Below are 20,169 nucleotides of genomic sequence, written 5' to 3'. Positions count from 1 at the left end.
CTTTCAGGTAGATGACCCTCTTCCAGGTGAAGCATCAGCCTATTAAGGAGAACGCTGGCAACAATAACAGAGTGAATCCCCTGTGATTGTTACAGGATGATCTGTTTCCTTTACCTTTATAGAGATGGACAATTGAAGCATCCTTGAACTCCTGGGTGATAAATCTTGCCATAAAACTCAGAAGATTTCAGTCAGCTTTTGTATGAGCAATGGACCCCCAACATTGTAAAATTCAGCTGGAATAGAATCAGCATCAGGTGCACTGCCACATGAGAGAAGCCTAATGGCATTCCAAACCTCTTCTTCAGTTGGAAATTTGACTAGAATAGTAAAATGGTGTGGAAGATGTATTTTGATTTGAGCATAAATTGGATTTAAGTGAGGCAGAGTTGCAGAAAGTCATCAGCTTCACTCTTCCAGAGTCATCGGAGTCCAGCGTCAAAATAAAGTCAAGATGACTGTCGATGACCCAGGATGCAGCATATGACTTTGGCATCTTTAATATCTGACCAGGCTTTATGTGCTCCACAGTGCCTGCTTCAGCCTCCATCATGGCCTTTGGAACAAATTGTTTACCCATTCTGCCAGAGAAATCTTCAAATGCTTAGGATAGACACCCCACCCCCAGCTCACTGAAGGGTCTGAGACCCCTTGGTTACCCTCAATCTGGTTTTAGCCATCTGCTGAAACAGTTTACCAAAGTGTGGCCACTGAGAATGCTACAGCTTCTTGGAGCCACAGATAAGTTGGGTGAATTAAGTGGACTCCAAAGGTGGAAGAGCAGTCCCAAAAAAGGCTCAGCAGTCCTCATATAAGAGGAAATCCACACCCCCTACCCTTGTTGAACTTTTGACGGTTTTTTTTTAAGCTCTGTTTTGCCAGAGATAACCACCAGGTGTCAGTGGTGCCCCCAATGCCATGATGCTAGGGTCTCTTGTCCTTGTTTCTTACACTTAGGATAGAGAATGAGGGTATCTACCAACTTTCTGACCTGGGGACCTTCTATCTTTGCTTCCCAGCAGCTCCTTGAGCTGGAGCCAGGGAGATGGTATCAAGATGGGGGAGCCCCATCTGACCCTGCAAACCTGGCCTTTCCTGCTGTTCTGCCTTCCCTGCCATGACCCCAGATCCCTTTCCCATCCTACCCAAAGTATGAAGGGCAGGGCTGGTACTCAGGCCAGTATCCCTAATCTTTCAAAGGGCTGGGCTCAGCCACTAGAAGCTTGTAGTACATTTATGTGTATCTTCCTGTGTGCTTACATGTGTGTCTGCATAGTTGGAATGACTGATGGTACTGGCTGATGAGCTTTAAGGATAGTTCAGGATGGAACCCCACATCTGTCAGCCTTGCTGTGGTGGGGGTAGGAGGAACAAGACTATTCTTGGGCAGCAATCAGGGATAGGTAGAGGTTTCTTTTCTTGTATATGAAGGTTGGTGGGATAGTACTCCTGGTTTTCTCAGACTGGATGGAGCTGAGACCCTATTTTTAATAATTCTCAGTCTTGAGCTAGCTAGGCCAAGAGACTTAGGCACTGAGAATCTGCACTACAGCCTGTACTCAAAACAGCACGTTCTTGGGGTAGGGGAGGAGCCTAAGATTAGCCTAGCCTAAGTGAACAGTATGGATTCTTCAATGGACCTTCCCCAGGGTGCCCTTTGTGGAGCTTAAGGGAGTTGGTAAGCAAAATCTTGAGCCATCTGTGCTGCCCCCACACAGTACAAACCAGAATGGCCAGGGGAAGATGGCTAGACAACTTTCCTCTCCTTCCCTCCCCCCACACTTAGACCCACCCTTTAAACAAACACACACCTTAGCATACACCCTGGGCTCATACAAGTAGAGATACCTACACCTGTTCCCAGAATCTCTGACTTCCAGTGGGGTCTTCTGGGACTCTCCCATTGAAACATGGGAGGGTGGGCCCCAGGCAGGTCCTTGTTCACACACTTCAGTTTACCCATTTTCCTATTCAACACATATTAAAGGAGGGCCCTTGCAAATAGGGATGAAACCATGACCCAATATAAGAGAAATTAGCCTTCCAGTAGGGGATAGAGTCCACTGCCCAGGCCCGGGCTAGGTGGTTTGTTAGTCTGGTGCGAGTTCACTCAGTGAGGGCTTGCTAATTATGCTATGAGCCCTGTGCTATCAACATCAGTATCAAGGTTCCTTGTTTTCTAGAGTTTATCATCTAGAAAAGCAGCTTAAAACCAGAGGAATACTTAGCTAAGAGCCTTTTTGTAGGTCCCCTGACCTTTGCAGCTGGCTTCCAGCTGTGGAATCAATCCTAAAGGTGCAGTATAACTTTAGACTCTCCCCACCTCTCAGCCTCCTGCACTCCCTCCAGCCATTTCCCATGTCCTGCTTTAGCTACTCAGGACTTCTAGCACTAAGAGAGGATTTCTTATTCCACGAGAAAACTTACTGGGTCTCACCTGGACCCAGAAAAGGTGATGATCTCTGCCCGTCTGGAATCAAGATGTGCCTGAAATTAGGGGTTGCTGATCTGGGGTGAGTATGTGCCCGAGGAGGGGGTTCCAGGCCTGAATCATCAAGCAGATGTTGCTTTACCAACTCCGGTGAAAAGTCACTAAACCTTAAGAGGGGGTGGGGAAGAGTTCAGTAAGCACTGGGTGCTTAGAAACCGCCAGACCGGAGTCTTTGGTTGGTTACAAACAACAAACAAAAGCCAGGCGGGCACCTGTCCTGCCCCAGGGCCCCCCACAAACCTAGTGGGGGGCGTTAGAGCCAGGGCACGTGGAGGCGGCAGGCTGCGGGGCCCGTAGTGAGTGGTTTTGTTTTCAGCGCCGTGGGGAGGGGGCGGGGCGCTTCGGGCCCTCGCTCGGGGGCCCAAACTAAAGTTGGAGGCTGGGGGTGTCGGTGTCCTAGGCGCCCAGCCTTCCTGTCATTCCCAAATCCGACCCGGGATCCAGCGACGCTACGTCTTTCGGGGTCGGAGGCGCGGGGCCGGACTGGTGGCCCCAGCTCGGCCGCCGCCGGCCCACGGGTGCGGCCCCGCCGGCCCCGCCCCGCTCCTCCCCTCCCCTCCCGCCTGGGCAGGCGATGGCAGCGGGCGGAGCAGCCGGGAGGCCTCAGCCGGACGGGAGACAGAGCCAGAACCTCGGGGTAGCCCTTGGTAAGTGCGGGACCCGGGGGCAGGGGCTCCCTCTGAGGCAGAGTGAACTTGGCTAGGGTAGGGGAGCGCCGGCTCCAGCAGGCTACAAGAATGCAGTGAGAGTCCAGGCCGGAATACGCGAACTGGCCCAAAGCTCCCACTTCCCCAGCTGCTCCCCCCAGGCGCGCCGAGAGACCCAAGCACGCACAAAGAAAACCGCAGGCGCGCGACCCCCCCATCTCAGCGTACACCGGAAGCCTCGTGCGCTCGCCGGGACCCGAGGCGCGCTGGGCGGGGGAGGGGCGGAGGCAGGCCCGGGGGTGGAGCCTGAGCGAGTTTGCCCTAGTTCCTGCTTCCGGGCCGGCGAGGCGGTAAACTCGGAGGTCACGTGCCCCTCGCCCGGACACGTGGGGGACGGGCTGAGACGTGGGGCGGGGTGTCGGGGAACCCGAAGGACGGGCTGAGTCCGAGGGAACTTTGTTGGGGCGAACAGCTCCCTCCTCGCCCCCCCAGGCCCGTGGCCGCCGAGAACAAGCAAAGCCCGAGGAGAAGCCGTCGGAAAACGGGGCAGTGATGGGACGAAAGCCTGGTCGGTGCCTGAAGAGGCGAAGTTCTTGGAGTGGGAGGGATGGGGGGCGTGGCTGTTCCCGGCGGGGGCGGTGCCCTCAGGCCTCCCGAGGCGGGGCTGTTTTTCCCTTTCGAGGGAAAAAAGGAAAACAAGACTCTTTCCAGGGAGCTAAAAATAGCCCCAGGGCTGGAAAGGCTTCGGCTGGAGGGGGGGTGTGGATGGCTGTCTCACAGCCCACCTCTTTCCTGATCCGGGCGGCTGCCCCGGAGGCTCGTCACGTGGCCCGGGGGGCGATGGGCCCAGGGGTTGGCCGAGGCTGTCGTTGACCGGTCTCCTATTCCCCCCTTACTATCGAAGTGGGGGGAGCATTCCCTTAGAGGTCCCAAGCCCACGGCATGGGGACAGACTGGAACACAGGAAGAGGGGCCTGTCCCTCTCCCCTCCAAACCCCCTCTGGGGATCGGGCCCCCCCCCCCTTCCGTGTTCTCGCCCGACCCCGAGCTATCCCGGGCAATGGCCGCTGGGCGGCGTAGCAGAGGCCGACCTTGGGATGGGGGGGCCAGTGGGGGGGGTAAACTCGGTCCCTTCTCCCTCCAACAAACCTCCGCGGAAGACGGGGAAGGGGTGAGGGGCACAGATGCTCGGGGCTGGCCCGAACGGCTCGGGAAGGGGAGGAGCCGCCAGGCCTTTGTGCTGGAACTCGGGCCAGCTGCCACCCTTCGGACTTGTGGGGGGTGGGGAAGGGCGCCACTGAACCTCCTAAACTGCCCCCCACCTTTGCATGTTCATGTGCACGCCCCGCGTGGGGGTGTGGGAAGGCGTGACTGGCCAGTTCTAGACCCGGAATTCTTTGGGGGCTGCGTTTGACGTGTGTGGATCCTGCGCGAGCAGCTGCGCGCACCCGTACTTACATGTGCACGTCTGTGTGCTTACCAGAACACGGGTGACGTGGGTTGCGCGCGTGTCGGAGCCCAGTCGCTCGGGGGCGGGGCTACCCCTTTCCCTGGGCTCTGCCCCTCCCATGCTTGGGTCAGGGACGGGGGAGGGGACGGAGACGGGGGGGGAGGGGAGGCGGAGCCCCGGTCGGGCTCTCGGAGTGTCCGAGGATCGGGGCTGGATCGAGGGCTCAGAGGGAGCTACCGGGGTCTGAGCATGGAGCAGCGCGGTGGAGGTGAGGGGGGCAGACGTGGGAAGGGATGCAGTGGTGCCCCAGAGTTAGGTGGAAGCCTAGGTCCTTAGTTAATGGACTTGGGGGTGGTGGTCTTGTACTCTGTACTGGCCCAGGGAGGAAGCCTCCTACTTTGTGTCCTGGGATTGGATTCAGCTCTTCTTGGTGTGGAGAGGGACCCAACACTCCTTGCCCCCCAGCCCTGCAGGCTTTGGAAGCAGTTTCCGTAACTCCAGACCCTCAGAGGTGGGGGTGGCGGTACCAGCAGCTGGAGCCCTGCTTAGCCAGGCCCTCCCACTGAAGTCCAGACTGGGAAAGTGGGGGGGTGTGAGGGGGAGGGGAGTCCTCCCGCTGGGCGAGTGTGTGTGAGCCGAGGGGCCCCCTTTCCCACCGAGCAGACACAGACGCTGCTCAAAATGGAGCCTCTGATAGCCCCTCCTTCTCTAGCTTGGAAGGAGAGAGCGGGAGCCCGGCCCCCCCAGGCTCTGGCCTAGTCTGGACTTCCAGACACTGAGGCTGTCCTGCTCTGTCTCTCCACCCCTACTCCCCTTCCATTTCTGCCATCTTTCTGCTTCTCTCTCCATCTCCCTGTGCTCCTCACTTTCCTTGTGCTCACAAGGAGACAGATGGGGGAGATTAGTCTACCTAGTGACCCCTTAAGACAGACCCCTCCACCCACAATTGTGTGTGTTGGCTGATTCACTCCTCTGTGCCTGGTAACTTTAAGAATGATATATTGATGGGGGAGGGGTCTCATCTACTTACCCCCCCCCTCCTGCCTCCCATTAGTTGCCTGGCCTAAGTTGGGGTGCTTTTGCATCTTGAGCTATAGCTGCAGGGAACCTGATGCTCTCTCAGTTCCGAAGGCTCAGGGATACTCCATCAGTCTGGTTTTCTGTTTTGATTTGGGGAGGGAGGATATGAAGTTAAAGTAGAAAAAAAGTGGAGTTGAAGGAACTACTATTCAAGTTCAGATTATATTAGATCTCTGAGGTCCTTTCCAATTTTTGAGATATTTTGGTTCTTAAAATGGGTAGAGAACAGGTTAAAAAAAAGGGGGGGGGTGAGAGTGTATTTGTATGTGGCCCTCACGAAGCAAGGAATGGGAAAAAAATACTTCATGTGTGAATTCATAAACTTGCATACATATTCCTACTCAGAGTCATACAGCTTTAGTGCTTTGTACCAAGTGCACACACACACTTTCTCATTATGATCTCTGGATTGTGTCCTGATGGCCTGAACAGATGTCTAAACCCCTTGGAGGCCTCAGGAAGGGCTGGGGTTCCGGGTGGGCACCTCCCCTTCACAACCCGAGAAGGAGATGAAACTCTGTGAGGGTTAAGGGTCACCAGACCCTCCTTTTAAGCTCCAGCTAGATCCTGGGAACGTTTACAGGGGGTGGGGTCAGAGCCTGTGTTTTCTAGGAGAGAGGGAAGCTCTCTCCAGCTTTTCTTCCTCACTGGGGGTGGCTATATTCTTTGGGCCCAATCTGATGTTGAGAGATTTAGGGGATGATGTTGGGGGTGGGACCAAACTATGTCACCGGTGAGCTAGGAAGGGGTTCATTAACCCTTAAAGTTTCCTTTGGAGGCAGAGGGTCCTGTGATCCTACGTTAAGTGTTGTAGGGTTGTCTAGCCCAACTTTGTGAAAACATGGGGGGCCGGGGGGAGATAGGCATTGGTTTGTAAGGGAGGGGGGAAAATGACCACTGATTAATTTTGGAACAGAGCATTGACTGGTATGGTTTGAGGGGAAATGGCACAGAGAGCTTTCAGTTCCCTAATTACCATCTGGGAACAGAGATGTGTGTGTTGTCTCTCTTGCTGTGGGTAGTGAGGTTTTCCCTCCTAAGGCCTGAGCCAGAAGAGAAGACTCCTTTGGGAGCCAGAGAGACCTTGCTTTACCTAGGACGGGACAAGCCCCCAGATCTTAGTGTAGGGGCTCAGTGTGACCTGAAACCTCCAACAGGGGTTTCTGCCCTACCTGGAGGCCCTAGACTCATCTGACCAGTTGGGCCGGCTTGGCCACTTCCCTCTCCCTATCTGGCCCTTGCTCTTGACACCTTTTCTAGTCGCTCAGGACCCTACCCTACCCTTCTTTGCTCCCACCCTCCCCCCAAGTCAAGCCTATTTCCCATCAGGTTTAAGTCCATCTCAGACCCCTGGCCCCTATTGAGATAGAAGGGAGTGCTAGAGACATGAGAAATCACGACCTCTCCCTTCAGCCTCAACAAGGGGCAAGGCACAAGACACGTGCGTGTGTGTGTGTGTGTGTGTGTGTGTGTGTGTGTTGGGGAGGTAAGTTTCCAGGGTTTGGGAGTGAGGCCTAATGGGGCAAGGGATCTAGAGTTGGGGCTGCTTTTTTCGTGGTCATGGACAAAGAGAAGAGCTGAAGGGGGCGGGGCATTTGCAGAGGGGCTTAGGGTGGGCAGTTTTAGCAGTGAGCTACAGTGGGAGAAGAGGTCTGGCAGGGAGGCATAAGACTGGGGAGCTCTGACCATGGCCTCCCTCCTTGCACAGCAGGTTGCCTTCAAGGCCTGTGGCCGGGCCACGGTCCCTCCAGCCATGGCAATCGTCCAGACTCTGCCTGTGCCCCTGGAAGCCACCCCTGAAAGCACGGTCTCCCACCCAGTCCACCTGCCCACCATGGGCAGTGTGAGTAGCCTTATTTCAGGCCGGCCCTGCCCTGGAGCAGGGCCTGCACCCTGCCACCATGCCCCCTCGGGACCTCCCTTCTTCCGGCAGCAGGATGGGCTCCTACTTCGAGGGGGTGGTTGTCGGACCCAGGAGCCACTGTGTCCCCCAGTACCCACCAGAAAGCCTGTGGGAAATGCTGGCTTTGCATACATCAATGAGGACTTCCGGGGAGACTCCCCTTCCAGCCCCTGTAGTGACCCTGAGGATGCCCGAGAGCAGCAAGCTCGGAGTGCCCATCTCCGGGGCCCACCTCCAAAGCTCATTCCTGTGTCTGGCAAGTTGGAGAAGGTGAGGATGGGACCCTTCCTTCCAAGTCCAAATTACCTTTTGAGGTGTGGGAGGAGGGGGTGAGAAGGGATGGGTCCTCTTAGCACCTTTGATGACCGGCTCTGCTTGCTCAGGAGTTAGGCGTAGGGAGCAGACAGGGCTTGGGAGAGGGAACCTCAGAGTAGCTAGGTGCTAGTACTTTGTTACTCTGTTTCAGAACATGGAGAAGATTCTGATCCGGCCCACAGCCTTCAAACCTGTGTTGCCTAAACCTCGGGGACCACCATCCTTGCCAGCATTCCTGGGGCCACGGGCTGGTGTGGGGGGGATGTCAGGGAGCCAGGGCAGTCTGACCCAGCTGTTTGGGGGCCCTGCTTCCTCATCTTCGTCCTCTTCTTCATCCTCTGCTGACAAGCCTTTGACCCTAAGCGGCTGGGCCAGTGGTTGCCCCTCGGGGACGCTGTCTGACTCTGGCCGAAACTCACTGTCTAGCTTGCCCACTTACAGCACTGGGGGAGCTGAGCCAGTCGGAGGCTCTCCAGTAGGCCACCTACCTACTGATGGCCCTGGGAGAGGGGTGTTGCCTGGCACTGGGGGCAGCCACCGTGGGGTCCCTGTGGGTCCCTCACACTCAGATAGTGGGCGCTCATCATCCAGCAAGAGCACAGGATCCCGAGGAGGCCTCCTCAGTGGTGGGGGCACCCGGGTCTCTCCAGACAGTGGTTCTTGTGGGGACCGATCACCTCTACCTGGCCCACCTCCACCTCCCCCCCCACCCCTGCCAGATGAGTCTCTGCTGCGATGTGCCCTGCAGGAGAAGCTTCGGGAGCGGGAGGCAGAACTGCAGCAGCTTCGAGACAGCCTGGATGAAAATGAGGCTGCCATGTGCCAGGTGATTGGCTCCCTACTCTACCTCTGCCACCATCTCCTGCCTGAAGGGAGGGGCTGAATTGAGTAGACTCATCCCTGAGTGGAAAAAAACCTGGGTCTACTCCTTCATTACCCCAGTGTGCTTGGTGTCTCTGGGTAACTTTCTGAACTTCATTTAAATTCCTTTCTCATCCATCCTTGAGAGATGAGAAATGGGAAGCTTTGGGTGATAAGAAGAGGGGTTGGTGGGGCAGCTAGGTGGCCCAGTGGATAGAGCACTGGCCCTGGATTCAGGAGGACCTGAGTTCAAATCTGATCTCAGACACTTTACACACTTACTAGCTGTGTGACCCTGGGCAAGTCACTTAACCCCAATTGCCTCACCAAAAAAAAAAAAAGAAGAGGGGTTGGGTGAAGGACAGACAACATCTAAAAGAATAGATAATTCAAAAGCAGGGATGTGACCTTCCCGTCAAACTCTTTTATACCAGTACTTTGCAGGAGGCCATGTAGGGATCATTACCTTCCTTTTTACAGATAACAAAACTAAGGCCTGGGGCAATGACAGGGCCAGAACCAGACACTCCCTATGCCCAGGTTCCCTCCAGTGTTTGCCCTTAATCAGACAGTCAACAGGCGGGGAGGGGGGGGGGGGCAATGAGGTAAGTGACTTGCCCAGAGTCACACAGCCTAGTAAGTGTTAAGTGTCTTGAGGCTGGATTTGAACTCAGGTCCTCCTGAATCCAGGGCTGGTGCTTTATCTACTGTATCACCTAGCTGCCCCCAGGTCCCCTCCAGTACCCTGCAATTCCTCAAATATTTGGTTCTGGACTCTACCCTAGGGTGGCAGTGGCAGCAGCTGGATGTCACTAGCCAGCTGGCTTCAGCTTATTAAAGCAAGGCTGACCTCAATGAGCATAGAGAGGCCTGCTGATGTTCAGCTGTGAATTATCCACAGTATATTACTTAGGAGTAACACTCTGTAGTTCATGGAGAGGTTGAGATTTCAGAGTCTTAGTGTGTGCTGAGGTATATCCTTTAATTTTCTTTCCTTTCATTCTTTTTTTTTGGGGGGGGGGCAGGGCAATGAGGGTTAAGTGACTTGGCCAGGGTCACACAGCTAGTAAGTGTCAAGTGTCTGAGGCTGGATTTGAACTCAGGTCCTCCTGAATCCAGGGCCTGTGCTTTATCCACTGCGCCACCTAACTGCCCCGCTAAGGTATATCCAAAGAAGGTACACAGAGGAAGTGTGCAATAGTGGGCTCTGGAGATCTAGGTTGACGTACCTGCCCCACACTTACTGGCTCTGTTACGCTGGGCAAATCACTGCCTCTTTTGGGCTCTTTGCTCATTTGTAAAGTGGAGATGATAGTTCCTCCAAACCTCCAAGCACTCTCTAAATGCAAGAAGGTGGGGGCCAAGAAGGATGTTTGCATAAGTATTGGGGCAGGAGAGCAAACTCAACATCTGTGAATGTGTGGGGTGAGACTGTCCCTGTTCGTGGTCCTGTCCCCCCAGGTCTATGAGGAAAAACAGCGGCGCTGGCAGCGAGAACGGGAGGAGTTGCAGGAGGGCTGCGTGGCCCAGGTGAGGCAGGCAGCTCAGAGGGCGCAGCGGGCACAGCAGCTGCTGCAGCTGCAAGTATTCCAGCTGCAGCAGGAAAGACGCCAGCTGCAGGATGACTTTGCACAGCTGCTGCAGGAGCGAGAACAGCTGGAGCGACGCTGTGCAGCTTTCGAACGGGAACAGAGTGAGCTCGGTCCTCGACTGGAGGAGACCAAGTGGGAGGTAGGTTCCGGGACTCAGGGACAACTCGGCGGGGGGGGGGGGGAGGGGGGGAGGGGGGAGGATAGGCTGAGGATAGGGAGGGCCTTTGGGGATCAGACTAGCATCTGGTCTGGAGGCAAAGGTTAGGGTTACTTTTTCCACCACAGCTCCCTCTGGCTGTGCCTGGTCTGCCCATCTGACTCAATAGAGGATGCCAATGGGTCAGACAAACTCTGTTATCCAAGGACCCCCTTTGAGTATTGGGGCCTTTAAAAGGAGGACTGGACTCCCCGCCACCGGGAGTACATGGCAATGGTGTTTCTGGGGGCAGGGGCTGGAGGGACCTCAGAGTCTTGTAGTGCTTTGCCTGACATCTGGACTAGGATGTGAAACTGTACCCCATAGGCTAAAACTGAGGGGGTATCATCAAATGTTAGGGCTGGGCCTCTAGTGATCATCTCTTTCAACCTCATTACTTTAAATGACATAATTACCCAAGGTTTCCCAGCTAGTAAATGGGGGAGCTAGGGCTCAGAGGAAGGTGGTTTGCCTCCAGCTCTTTCACCTGTATCCTGCTGCCTCTGCTGACCCTCCTCTCCTGTTGGGGGTGAGGTCATCACTCACCACTGGTCCCCCTCCCTTCCAAGGTATGCCAGAAATCAGGGGAGATCTCCCTGCTGAAGCAGCAGCTAAAGGAGTCCCAGGCAGAGCTGGTTCAGAAGGGCAGTGAGCTGGCATCGCTTCGGGTGGCACTTCGGGAGGCTCGTGCCTCCCTGAGGGCCAGCGAGGGTCGAGCTCGGGGGCTGCAGGAGGCAGCCCGAGCACGGGAGCTAGAGCTTGAGGTCTGCACTCATGAGTTACAGCGCAGGAAGAATGAGGCTGAATGGCTTCGAGAAAAGGCTGGCCAGCTGGACATGGCTGTGGCAGGACTTCGGGGGGCCTCGGAGCCCATCCCTGTGCCCACCCCCGACCCCTTCCTGTTGTCCGAAAGCGATGAGGCCAAAGCTCAGCGGGCGGCAGCTGGGGCCGGGGGAAGCCTTCGGGCCCAGGTGGAGAGGCTCCGGGCCGAGCTTCAGCAGGAGCGGCGTCGGGCTGAGGAGCAACAGGGAAACTTTGAGAGCGAGCGCCTGGCCTGGCAGGCAGAGAAGGAGCAAGTCATCCGCTACCAGAAGCAGCTGCAGCACAGCTACATCCAGATGTACAGGCGCAATCGGCAGCTGGAGCAGGAACTGCGGCAGCTGAGCCTGGAGCTGGAGGCCCGAGAGCTGGCCGACTACAGCTTGCCCGAAACCCCACCCTGTGTTCACCTGGAGGAGATCACAGCCACAGAGATCTGAAGACTCAGATTAGAGGAGCCAGGAGGCAAGGGATGGGGACCGGCTCAGGGCCTCTCCCCACCTTGCTTTGCCCTGGTCTGGCCTCTGGGCTGAGTGCAGGGACGAGTGTCTGGGCCGCTTCTGTGCCCAAAGGGAGCGTTTCAGTAGAGCTAATGGCCCCACGTAAGGTAGGTCAGGCATGCTCATGCCCTAGCTGGGGGGAGGTGTGAAGGCCAGTGCTCCACTCCCCTTGGGACCACCTAGCATTGAGAGCCTAAGGATTCCACACCAGAGAGAAAGCTCCCTTTTCCCCCCTCCCTTCCCTGTCCTGGGGTAAAGGATTGGGAACCTGGGTTGAAGAGACCTTGGTTCTCCATCTAGAGCCCCATTCCATAGCCCCCTGTGTGACCAGGAGCTGCCTTCAGACCAAAGGAAGAACTCAGAGACTTGTCATTTATTGGTGTTTGTTACTATTCCAGCCTCTAACATCACCCCCCCCCCCCCGAGTTTATGGCATCTTTTAAATTGTATATTTTTCACACGTGTAAATTTCTTGTACAAACCCAAAGAAAAAATTAAAAAAAAATTTGTTTTTAAGAAAAATGAGTACACTGAAAGTGTGTAGAGGGGAGGGGTAAAGTCCACTGTGAGGCAGTAGTGTCCACTATCCCTGGCTCCTCCTTAGCTCCCGCCCTGGTTTTGGGAGGGCCTGGAAGTTCTTATGGAACACAACTTGAATGGAATCTACAGGACCTGAGGTACAGAAGCAGGGGCTGGATGACATAGCCCCTGCTCCTCTCTCACTCGAAGAGACCTTTGTAGAGGGTCCTATCTGGGGGACACCAGACAGGGCAGAGATGAAGGACCCTAACCCTTACTCTCAGCCTGATCTGACCCCTGACCATAGGCCTTAGACTTGAGGCTCTGCTGGGATTAGGGAGGAATGGGGGGGGGGTTAGGAAGTGGGGAAGGCTGATGAGTAGCACCATTGTCCACTGTCTGGCCTGACCACAGATCTCCTGCCCTGTTTCTGATATGAGACTATAGGATAAAATGGATTAAAGAAAGTCGTTGTGGTCATCCAGGAACTTTTGGTAGTGCTGGAGGGGATGATCCTGATCTCTGTTAATTTAGCTGGGAAAGGATCATTGAGGGAGTGTGACCTGGGCTAAGAGATGATGGGATGTGCTGAAGGATGATGGTGGGGGACCCTGACCACTATCTCCATGGGCTCCCGAGCCTTGTTTCGATAGGCCCTGCGGATGGTGTCCACAGCTCGCTGGTGAGTCACCTGTTGGAGGCTCTCCCCGTCCACCGACACAAGCTCAAAGCCAGCCTGATGGAGAGGTCACAGCCTTAGCTCTTCCTTCCTTGCTGAAGTCCCCTCTCTGGAGCTCTGGCCCCTCACCCCACTTCCCAATCAGACTGGAGGAGGACTTGGGGGAAATTTCCAAGGGAAGTGGGGGCAGGGGATGGATAGCGCCGACAATGAAATTTTTGTTCTGTATTTTTTTTTTCTTGCTGTGCAGGGGGGTGGTAAGACATAAGACAATGGTCCCTTTGTGCCAGGACTGGTGTTTGTGTGTGTGTTGGGGGGGGGGTTGCTCCACCCAAGACAATTCCCCTCCCACCCCAACCTCATCCTGCTTAGTCATAGCATCATTGGATTTTGGAAGCTAAAGGGAACTTAGGTCATCTAGTCCCACCTCTTCATTTTTACAAAGGAAGAAACAGAGGTCCTGTGAGGTGGTGTGACTTGTAAATAGGTGAGCTAGGTCTTTTGAAGTCACACCTAACCTGCTTTCCACCTATCACTCCTGGTTAGATCTATTACCCATCTCCCCAGAGACACCTGTGCCCATTCATTCTCGTCCCTGCCTTCCCCTCCCCACAATGGATGGGCCATATTTGAGGTTAGAATGCCTTCCCCCGATTACCTGCAGAGCCCCACTGAGGAAGGCTGCCCCTCCGGGAAAGATCTTCTCAATCTTCACCATGGGCTGCACCTTGGACTCTATCCCCCCGGAAATGCTTATTCCTGGGAGTGGGGCACGAGGTCAGAGACTCCCACCTCCCAGGCACCGTGGCTAGCGCGCCCCCAAATCGGGGGAGTTCGCCCCCACCATGGCCCTGTTGACCCCTCCCCCTGCCCAGCTCACCCAGGGATTGTCTGAGCTTGGAGAGAGTGACGGTTCTGAGTTCCCCTTCTCCATCGTGGGCTGGAGACGTCTCTTGCTCCCGGGTCCCTCCAAGAAGGTCGGGGCTCCTCGCGATCCCCTGCGGGCTGGGTCCGGGGAGGGGAAGTCGCGAGCGGCGGCACTTGCCGTAACGCCCGTTCCCGGGAGCGGGGGACGGGGAGCGTCTCCTGCCGGGGGACTTCCCGCGGCTGCGGCTGCGGCTGCGACTGCGACTGCGACCCCGGCTCCGGCTGCGTCGGGCATCCTCGCGCGCCCGCGCCGGGGGCTCGCTCAGCAGCCAGTTGGGCCTCGGGGGCCGGGGAGCTACCGGGGGCGGCCGAGGCGGCGGCGGCTGGGGGGACGCGCTGCGGCGGCCGGGGCAAGAGAAGGCGTCCACCGGAACGTCCCGCAGCGGGGGGAAGGACTTGTGCGAGCGGCGAGGGGCAGCGGCCGGCGCCGGGGCTTCGCTCTGGGTGTCCGCGGGCGGCGAGACCTGCAGCCCCGCCAGCCGCTGGCCCAGCGCACCCGCCGCCTCTTCCTCCTCCTCCTCCTCCTCCGCGAAGCCATTCACTGGGAGCAGGTAGAAGCCTCCCCGGCTGTCTGCAGAAGAAGGGGAAGGGGTGGGGGGGGTTATCCCCCCCCCCCCGCCCCGACTTCACTACTGGCCCCCTCTGTGGTGGAAGAAGTCACTAAAGACCAGCCTCTGCCCACTCAACTCTCTCCCCACCCCTTCGGTTTCCTTGTCCTAAGGATCATGGATTAAGAGCAGAAAGGACCCTCAGAGGCACTTTTGTCCAACGCCCTCATTTTACAGACGAGGAAACTGAGGCACAACGAGCTTGCAGTGATTGCTCAAGGTCACAAAGGTAGTAGTAGTACCTAGATAAGTAGCAGAATCCCAGAATTCAGGTCCTTTCATTCCAAACACAGGGTCCTTTATGAAGGGCCTACTAAAACTAGGCACCTACATTTGTGTAGGATCTACTGGAATTGGACTTTTATATTTGTGAAATCAGATCTGAGGAGGGTCTACAAATGACTAGTCCCAGCCCTGCTCAGCCCAGACCACCTGGGACCTGACAAACTTAAAGCAGGAAGGAATCCTTGCCCAATAGGTGTGGGGAAGGAGCTTCTGCTGTTGGTTTGTCTCAGTCTTCATCATCTTTCTTTTTTTTAATCATAAAAGCATTTTATTATTTTCTAGTTACATGTAAAGATAGTTTTCAACATTTGTTTTCATAATATTTCTAGTTCCAAATTTTTCTCCCTCTTTCCCTGCCTTCCCTCCCTCCTCCCCCCTCCTCCCCAAGACAGAAAGCAATCTGATATAGGTTATATATGTACAATCACATTAAACACATTTCTGCCTTAGTCAAGCCTTCATCATCATTCACAGGCACTATTGCAATAACAGTTAGGTGCTTCAATGGATGAATCCATCCCTGGGCCTGGATTCAAATGTGACCTCACACATTTACTAGCTGTGTGACTCTGGGCAAGTCACTTAACCTCTGCCCCATTTTCATCATCTCTCATCTCTAAAATGGGGATAATTACAAATAGCACTTCTCAGGGACGAGGAGGACAAAATAACTACTATTTGTAAAAGCAAAACAATTTGTATTTGCAAAGCTACATGTATAAGTGCTAGCTATTATTATTTATTGGATTCCCTGTTTAGAGTTTCTCCCCTCTCTCTAATCCCTTCTAGGCTGCCAACATTATCTTCCTATAGCACAAATTTGACCACATCTAGTTCGCCTATTCAAGAAACTTGAGTACTTCCCTTTTGTCTCTAGGAATTCATTAACTTGGCTTTTAAAAACCCTTTCTTCACAATCTAGCTCCAGCCTGCCTTTGCAGCTTATTGTGCATCATTCCTCTTCTTGGTGTTTTAGTCAAACTGACCTACAGCTGTTCCCTGTACATGACAATGGAACTCTCACCTCCAGGTTTTTGTGCAGGCCGACCCCCTTGCCTGGCATGGTCCCTTCCCCACACTTCTACCTCTTTGAATCCCTAACTTCCTTCAAAGCCCAGCTCACAGGTCACCCCTTCTAGGAAGCTTATCCTGATTCTCAACAGTTGGGAGTGCCCTTTTCCTCTTCAGATGACCACAAATATATACTGTTTACATGCTGAATCTCTCCCAGTAGGATGTGAGCTTTTGAGCTCAAGGATGAATTCTCCCTTTGTCTCTGTATCCCCAGTGCCATATATAGACACACATATGTATGTATGCATGTACATGTGTGTGTATATACACATGCATATGTTCATATACAGTAAATGATTATTGGATGGCACTGGAAGGCCAGAGCCAACTGGCTGAGACAAGCATGGAACCTATCAGAAAAACAGATAAGTTTAGCAAGTAGGGTTTGGATGGTAAGCTTTGGTGATAAACTCTGGGAGTCTATATAGAGGGAGAGGCGGCCTGGCAAACCTCTTCCTAGGAATGAGAATGTAGCGTGCCCATGAACACAATGCATATTGGGGAAAAACATTGAGACCTTCTCTCATTTGGAGCCAATCCAAGGCTGATAAGCACTTATGGATATTGTAGCTGACTTCTACTCAGGGATGGATGGAACTAGATGCCATCTAAGGGTCCTTCAAATTCTGAAATTCTAAGATTCCAACCTTTTACCACTACCACTGCCATGCTAATTTAAGGTACAATGGAAAGCAGCCCTTTCCCTCTCCTTGACTATTTACACAGCACCAGCAGAACCCAGCCTTCTGTGTTTATGTGAGCCCATTAAAAACAAACAAACACATGGTTTGAAAATCCAAACTGTTCCCTTCCTCCTCCACTTTGGGGCAGAATCACTCCCCACCCACCTATCCCAAACCCAGAAGGCATTCTCTGTCTAAGTGTCAGAGACTGGGTCCTCTGGTATGATGCTTTCTCCTTTCCTCGTTCCCTCCCCCACCTCTTGCTGCCGACACACTAACCAGGCACAGGTGTGATGAGGTGGCGTTTGGGTGGTGTGTCCTGCCGGGTGGGTCGAAGAGCTGGAGGCCTCACTGTGGGGAATCAGATGGTCAGTGATACCACTGGCCCAGGGCCTTCTTTGTCAGGTAGAAAACTTCATACCATATGGTGAGTGGATCCTCATGGGATTCCAAGAGGTCCTTTCACCCCACCACACACACACACCCCTACCTACCTGCTCGGCTTTTGAGTGCTTCATATGCTTCAAGCTCCTTGGGCATCACTAGGCTGTCAAATTTGCTGAGGTCTCCAGGGGTCACTGCACTCCTGGAGGGTGCAGGAAGGAAGGGGGTGGTGAGTCAGCAGGCTCAACTCCAGGAAAGGAAGGGGTGTGTGTGTGTCACCCGTGTGACACGTGATAGACGCCCCTGGATGCTGCCTCTCTTGGTGCTACCTGATGTCCCGAAGCAGCAGCAATTTCTCAGGCCGGTCCAGGATGGCCAGCAGTGGCCGCACCAGGTCCTCCACCCCGCCCTCACGGACATACTGCAGACACAATGACTAAGGGTCAGGTCTGTGTGGATGATGGAGGCTGAAGGAAGTTGAAGATCCTCTGTCTATTCCCACCAGTCCCATTCCCAGAACCTTAAAACATGACCCCCCCCCCCCCACCACACACCTCCCAGCTGCTTCTGCTCTCCTTGGTACTGGTAATGTCTCCAGGCAGGATAGGGAAATGGGCAGCATGTCTTGGGCTAGGGGGACAGGAGAGGGAGGAGCCTCCCCCTAGAACAGGGCGGAGAGGAGCCATTGGGCATCTCAATGGCTCTACAGAAAGCGGCCCTCTGTGGGCAGTTTGGCCCCTGCAGGTCTCACTCCAAAGTGACTTTGTTTAGAGGTGGACAAGAGGCAGTGACTTGACAAGGAGGGAGTGGGGAGGGATTCTTGGGGATGATGGCACCATATAGGAATCCCTGGCCAAAGGGAAAGGTGAGGTTGGGGGTGGGAGAAGGGAGGACCCCCAGCATCTGTCAGGTGAGTCTCCAGGTCTGCAGCAGCAAGCACATAGACTGAGTTCCCCAGCTCCCAATCTACCCACGCATACAGAAAATCTGCCTAGCAATGGTGTGGAGTACAGCTCCCCCTTGTGTCCATAGTGTGACACACAGGTAAGGAATGATGCAGAGATGCGCCCTCTGGTGGCCAGTGTCAGGAGAGACAGGCTACAAAGACACACAAAGGCCCCCTTGTGGCCAGAGTGGGACATGCATGGAGATACGACCCCCTCCACCCCCTCCCCGCACATTTCCTGGTTACGTCACTCACATCCTCAAACAGAAACACATACACACACCTAACACAAATACAGAGAAGCGACTAGGAAGGTGCCTTAGCATCCATCTGGTACCACCTGAAGGAATCCTTTCTACATCATCCACCAACCAACACTTATTGAATACCTCCTATGTGCCAGGCTCTGTTAGGAGCTGGGGATACAAATACAAAGAATGCTATACTCTCCTCCTCTTACATTCTGACATCATCCCTCGACAAGTGACCCTTAGTAAGGGGGCATCTAACTATCTCCTGAGGGATCCCGGCCCACTTTGGACTAGCTCCGACTGTTAGGAAGTTTTTCCTTTCCTTGACTCTTATGCCACATATACCCAGACACGTGCCACAGACAGTCTCACACACATACAGACACACATAAATTGCCTCAACATTGCCATCCATGGGGTCTTCCCTTGCCTTACAGACACAGACTCAGGATTTGAAGCTAGAAGGGGCCTTAGGGATTAACTCATTGAAGCTCTTCGTTTAACAGGACAAAATGAGCCCAGGAAGGAGAATCACTTGCCTGAGATCGTGTCCTACTCTATGTATCACATATATCTTGCTAATATTGCAGAGGTCCTGGGCCTCCTCTCCTTCATCTATTCAACAAACGTGTGGGGTGAGACAGCCTCCAAAATGCTTTCTAGAGCTGTTGTCCCTTAGCTCTTTGTCAGGACGACTTGGCCCCCTGTCAAGCTTTGAGGAAGTTGGAAGCTTCTTTGAACCTCATTTCCACCCTCTGTAAAAGAAGGGACTCGTCCAACCAAAGTTAGACCTTATGCTTGTAGAGAAAGTGCTGCTTTCCTTGGGGAGGGATACCCTGAAACATCTGGCTGATAGGGCCTTGTTTTTGTCTAACCACCTACAGACTCCTCTGTTTGCCGTTTAAAGCCCTTCACAATCTGGCTGCATCCTTTCCAGACTAATTAAAAACACCTCCTCCTTATACAGTATCTGAGCCAAACTGGCATGCTTGCTGTTTTCCCATAGAAGATAATACCTCTTCTGCCTCTGTGCAAAGGCATGGGCTCTCCTCACCTCTCCCCCCATCCCCTGTTTAGTCCTTAAACTCAGCTCCAATGCCATCTCTTTCAAGAAGCCTTTCCCAGTTCCCTCAGATTGTTGGTTCCTCTTTCCCAACCATTGTGCATTTTTTTATATACCCTACATCTATCTGTGAACGTGCTATTTCCCATTAGAGCGGAAATTCCTTGAGGGCAAGGGATTTTTATATCCTGAGCACCTAAAGCACCAGGTCTAGTGCATGGTAGATATTTACTGAATACATGTTGATTAATTGGTCATCCCAACACAAGACATCTCCTCCAGGATGGATGGGAAAGCTTCTGGAGATGGAGAAATGTCTCGAGTGTAATGGGAGGTGACAGTCAGAGCAAGTGGTGCCCTCCCCTCCAGGATAGGGGCGTATTATATTGATGATGGTGATGATTTATGCAGTCATTTAAAGTTTGGGAAACACTTGCTAGGGATCTGATTTGATTCTGACATCTTTTCGATATTGTTGCTATTACTGATCCTATTCATAGATGCGAAAATGAGACTCCCAGAGGTGGAAGGATTGCTTATGGTTCCATGGCTAGTAAATTTTGGAGGTGGGATTTGAGTATAAGTCTTCCTGATTCTTAAGACCAGCACTCTCCACTAAGCTGCTCCTTTAAATGAGTGGCTATTAGAGGTTTAATGGTGGGTGATGGCCAGAGGAGGAGAAAGGTCAAGGTGAAGCAGGGAGCCAGAGGGAAGCCTACCCGGGTGCAGTGACGAGTGACAGCCAGGACCTCGTCATCAGTCAAAAGGCGCCGGGCTAGGTCCTGGATGAGGGGGAGACGGCTCTCCCATGCCTGGACCCGGTCCTCTCCATTGGGCAGTTTGCTAGAGTGTCCCTCTGGTCCAGGGAAGAGCATGGTCTGGGCTCTCTCTCTGTC

At 54.0% G+C, this 20,169-nt stretch overlaps 2 protein-coding genes across 7 annotated transcripts in view; one reads left to right on the top strand and one right to left on the bottom strand.

The window, feature by feature from the left end:
- Positions 1 to 3,039: 3,039 nt before the first annotated feature.
- Positions 3,040 to 12,376, top strand: LZTS2 (leucine zipper tumor suppressor 2). 6 transcript variants are annotated; one of them, XM_043983265.1, is made up of 5 exons: positions 3,040 to 3,138; positions 7,380 to 7,841; positions 8,038 to 8,712; positions 10,209 to 10,478; positions 11,105 to 12,376. In XM_043983265.1, the coding sequence occupies exons 2-5, from the start codon at positions 7,422 to 7,424 to the stop codon at positions 11,792 to 11,794; spliced, it is 2,055 nt and encodes a 684-aa protein (XP_043839200.1). In that variant the 5' UTR covers positions 3,040 to 3,138; positions 7,380 to 7,421; the 3' UTR covers positions 11,795 to 12,376. The 6 variants fall into 6 exon arrangements, with proteins under 6 accessions (XP_043839200.1, XP_043839199.1, XP_043839198.1 ...); XM_043983264.1 differs by having other exon boundaries at positions 3,057 to 3,138; positions 7,377 to 7,841; XM_043983263.1 differs by lacking the exon at positions 3,040 to 3,138 and adding an exon at positions 3,543 to 3,706.
- Positions 12,377 to 12,528: 152 nt separating this feature from the next.
- Positions 12,529 to 20,169, bottom strand: part of PDZD7 (PDZ domain containing 7) — a 91,352-nt gene continuing 83,711 nt past the window's right edge. The window contains exons 12-18 of the mRNA XM_043983259.1: positions 19,993 to 20,168; positions 17,343 to 17,434; positions 17,124 to 17,215; positions 16,909 to 16,980; positions 13,933 to 14,550; positions 13,711 to 13,811; positions 12,529 to 13,109 (exon numbers count right to left, since the gene is read on the bottom strand). Of these exons, the coding sequence (XP_043839194.1) occupies positions 12,942 to 13,109; positions 13,711 to 13,811; positions 13,933 to 14,550; positions 16,909 to 16,980; positions 17,124 to 17,215; positions 17,343 to 17,434; positions 19,993 to 20,168 (1,319 nt within the window). The 3' untranslated portion in view covers positions 12,529 to 12,941. The remainder of the gene's footprint in view (positions 13,110 to 13,710; positions 13,812 to 13,932; positions 14,551 to 16,908; positions 16,981 to 17,123; positions 17,216 to 17,342; positions 17,435 to 19,992; position 20,169) is intronic.

The sequence above is a fragment of the Dromiciops gliroides genome, chromosome 2 (genome assembly GCF_019393635.1).
Source record: "Dromiciops gliroides isolate mDroGli1 chromosome 2, mDroGli1.pri, whole genome shotgun sequence".
Classification (NCBI taxonomy): domain Eukaryota; kingdom Metazoa; phylum Chordata; class Mammalia; order Microbiotheria; family Microbiotheriidae; genus Dromiciops; species Dromiciops gliroides.
The sequence above is the reverse complement of the archived record's forward strand: the minus strand, read 5'-3'. Positions and strand labels throughout refer to the sequence as shown.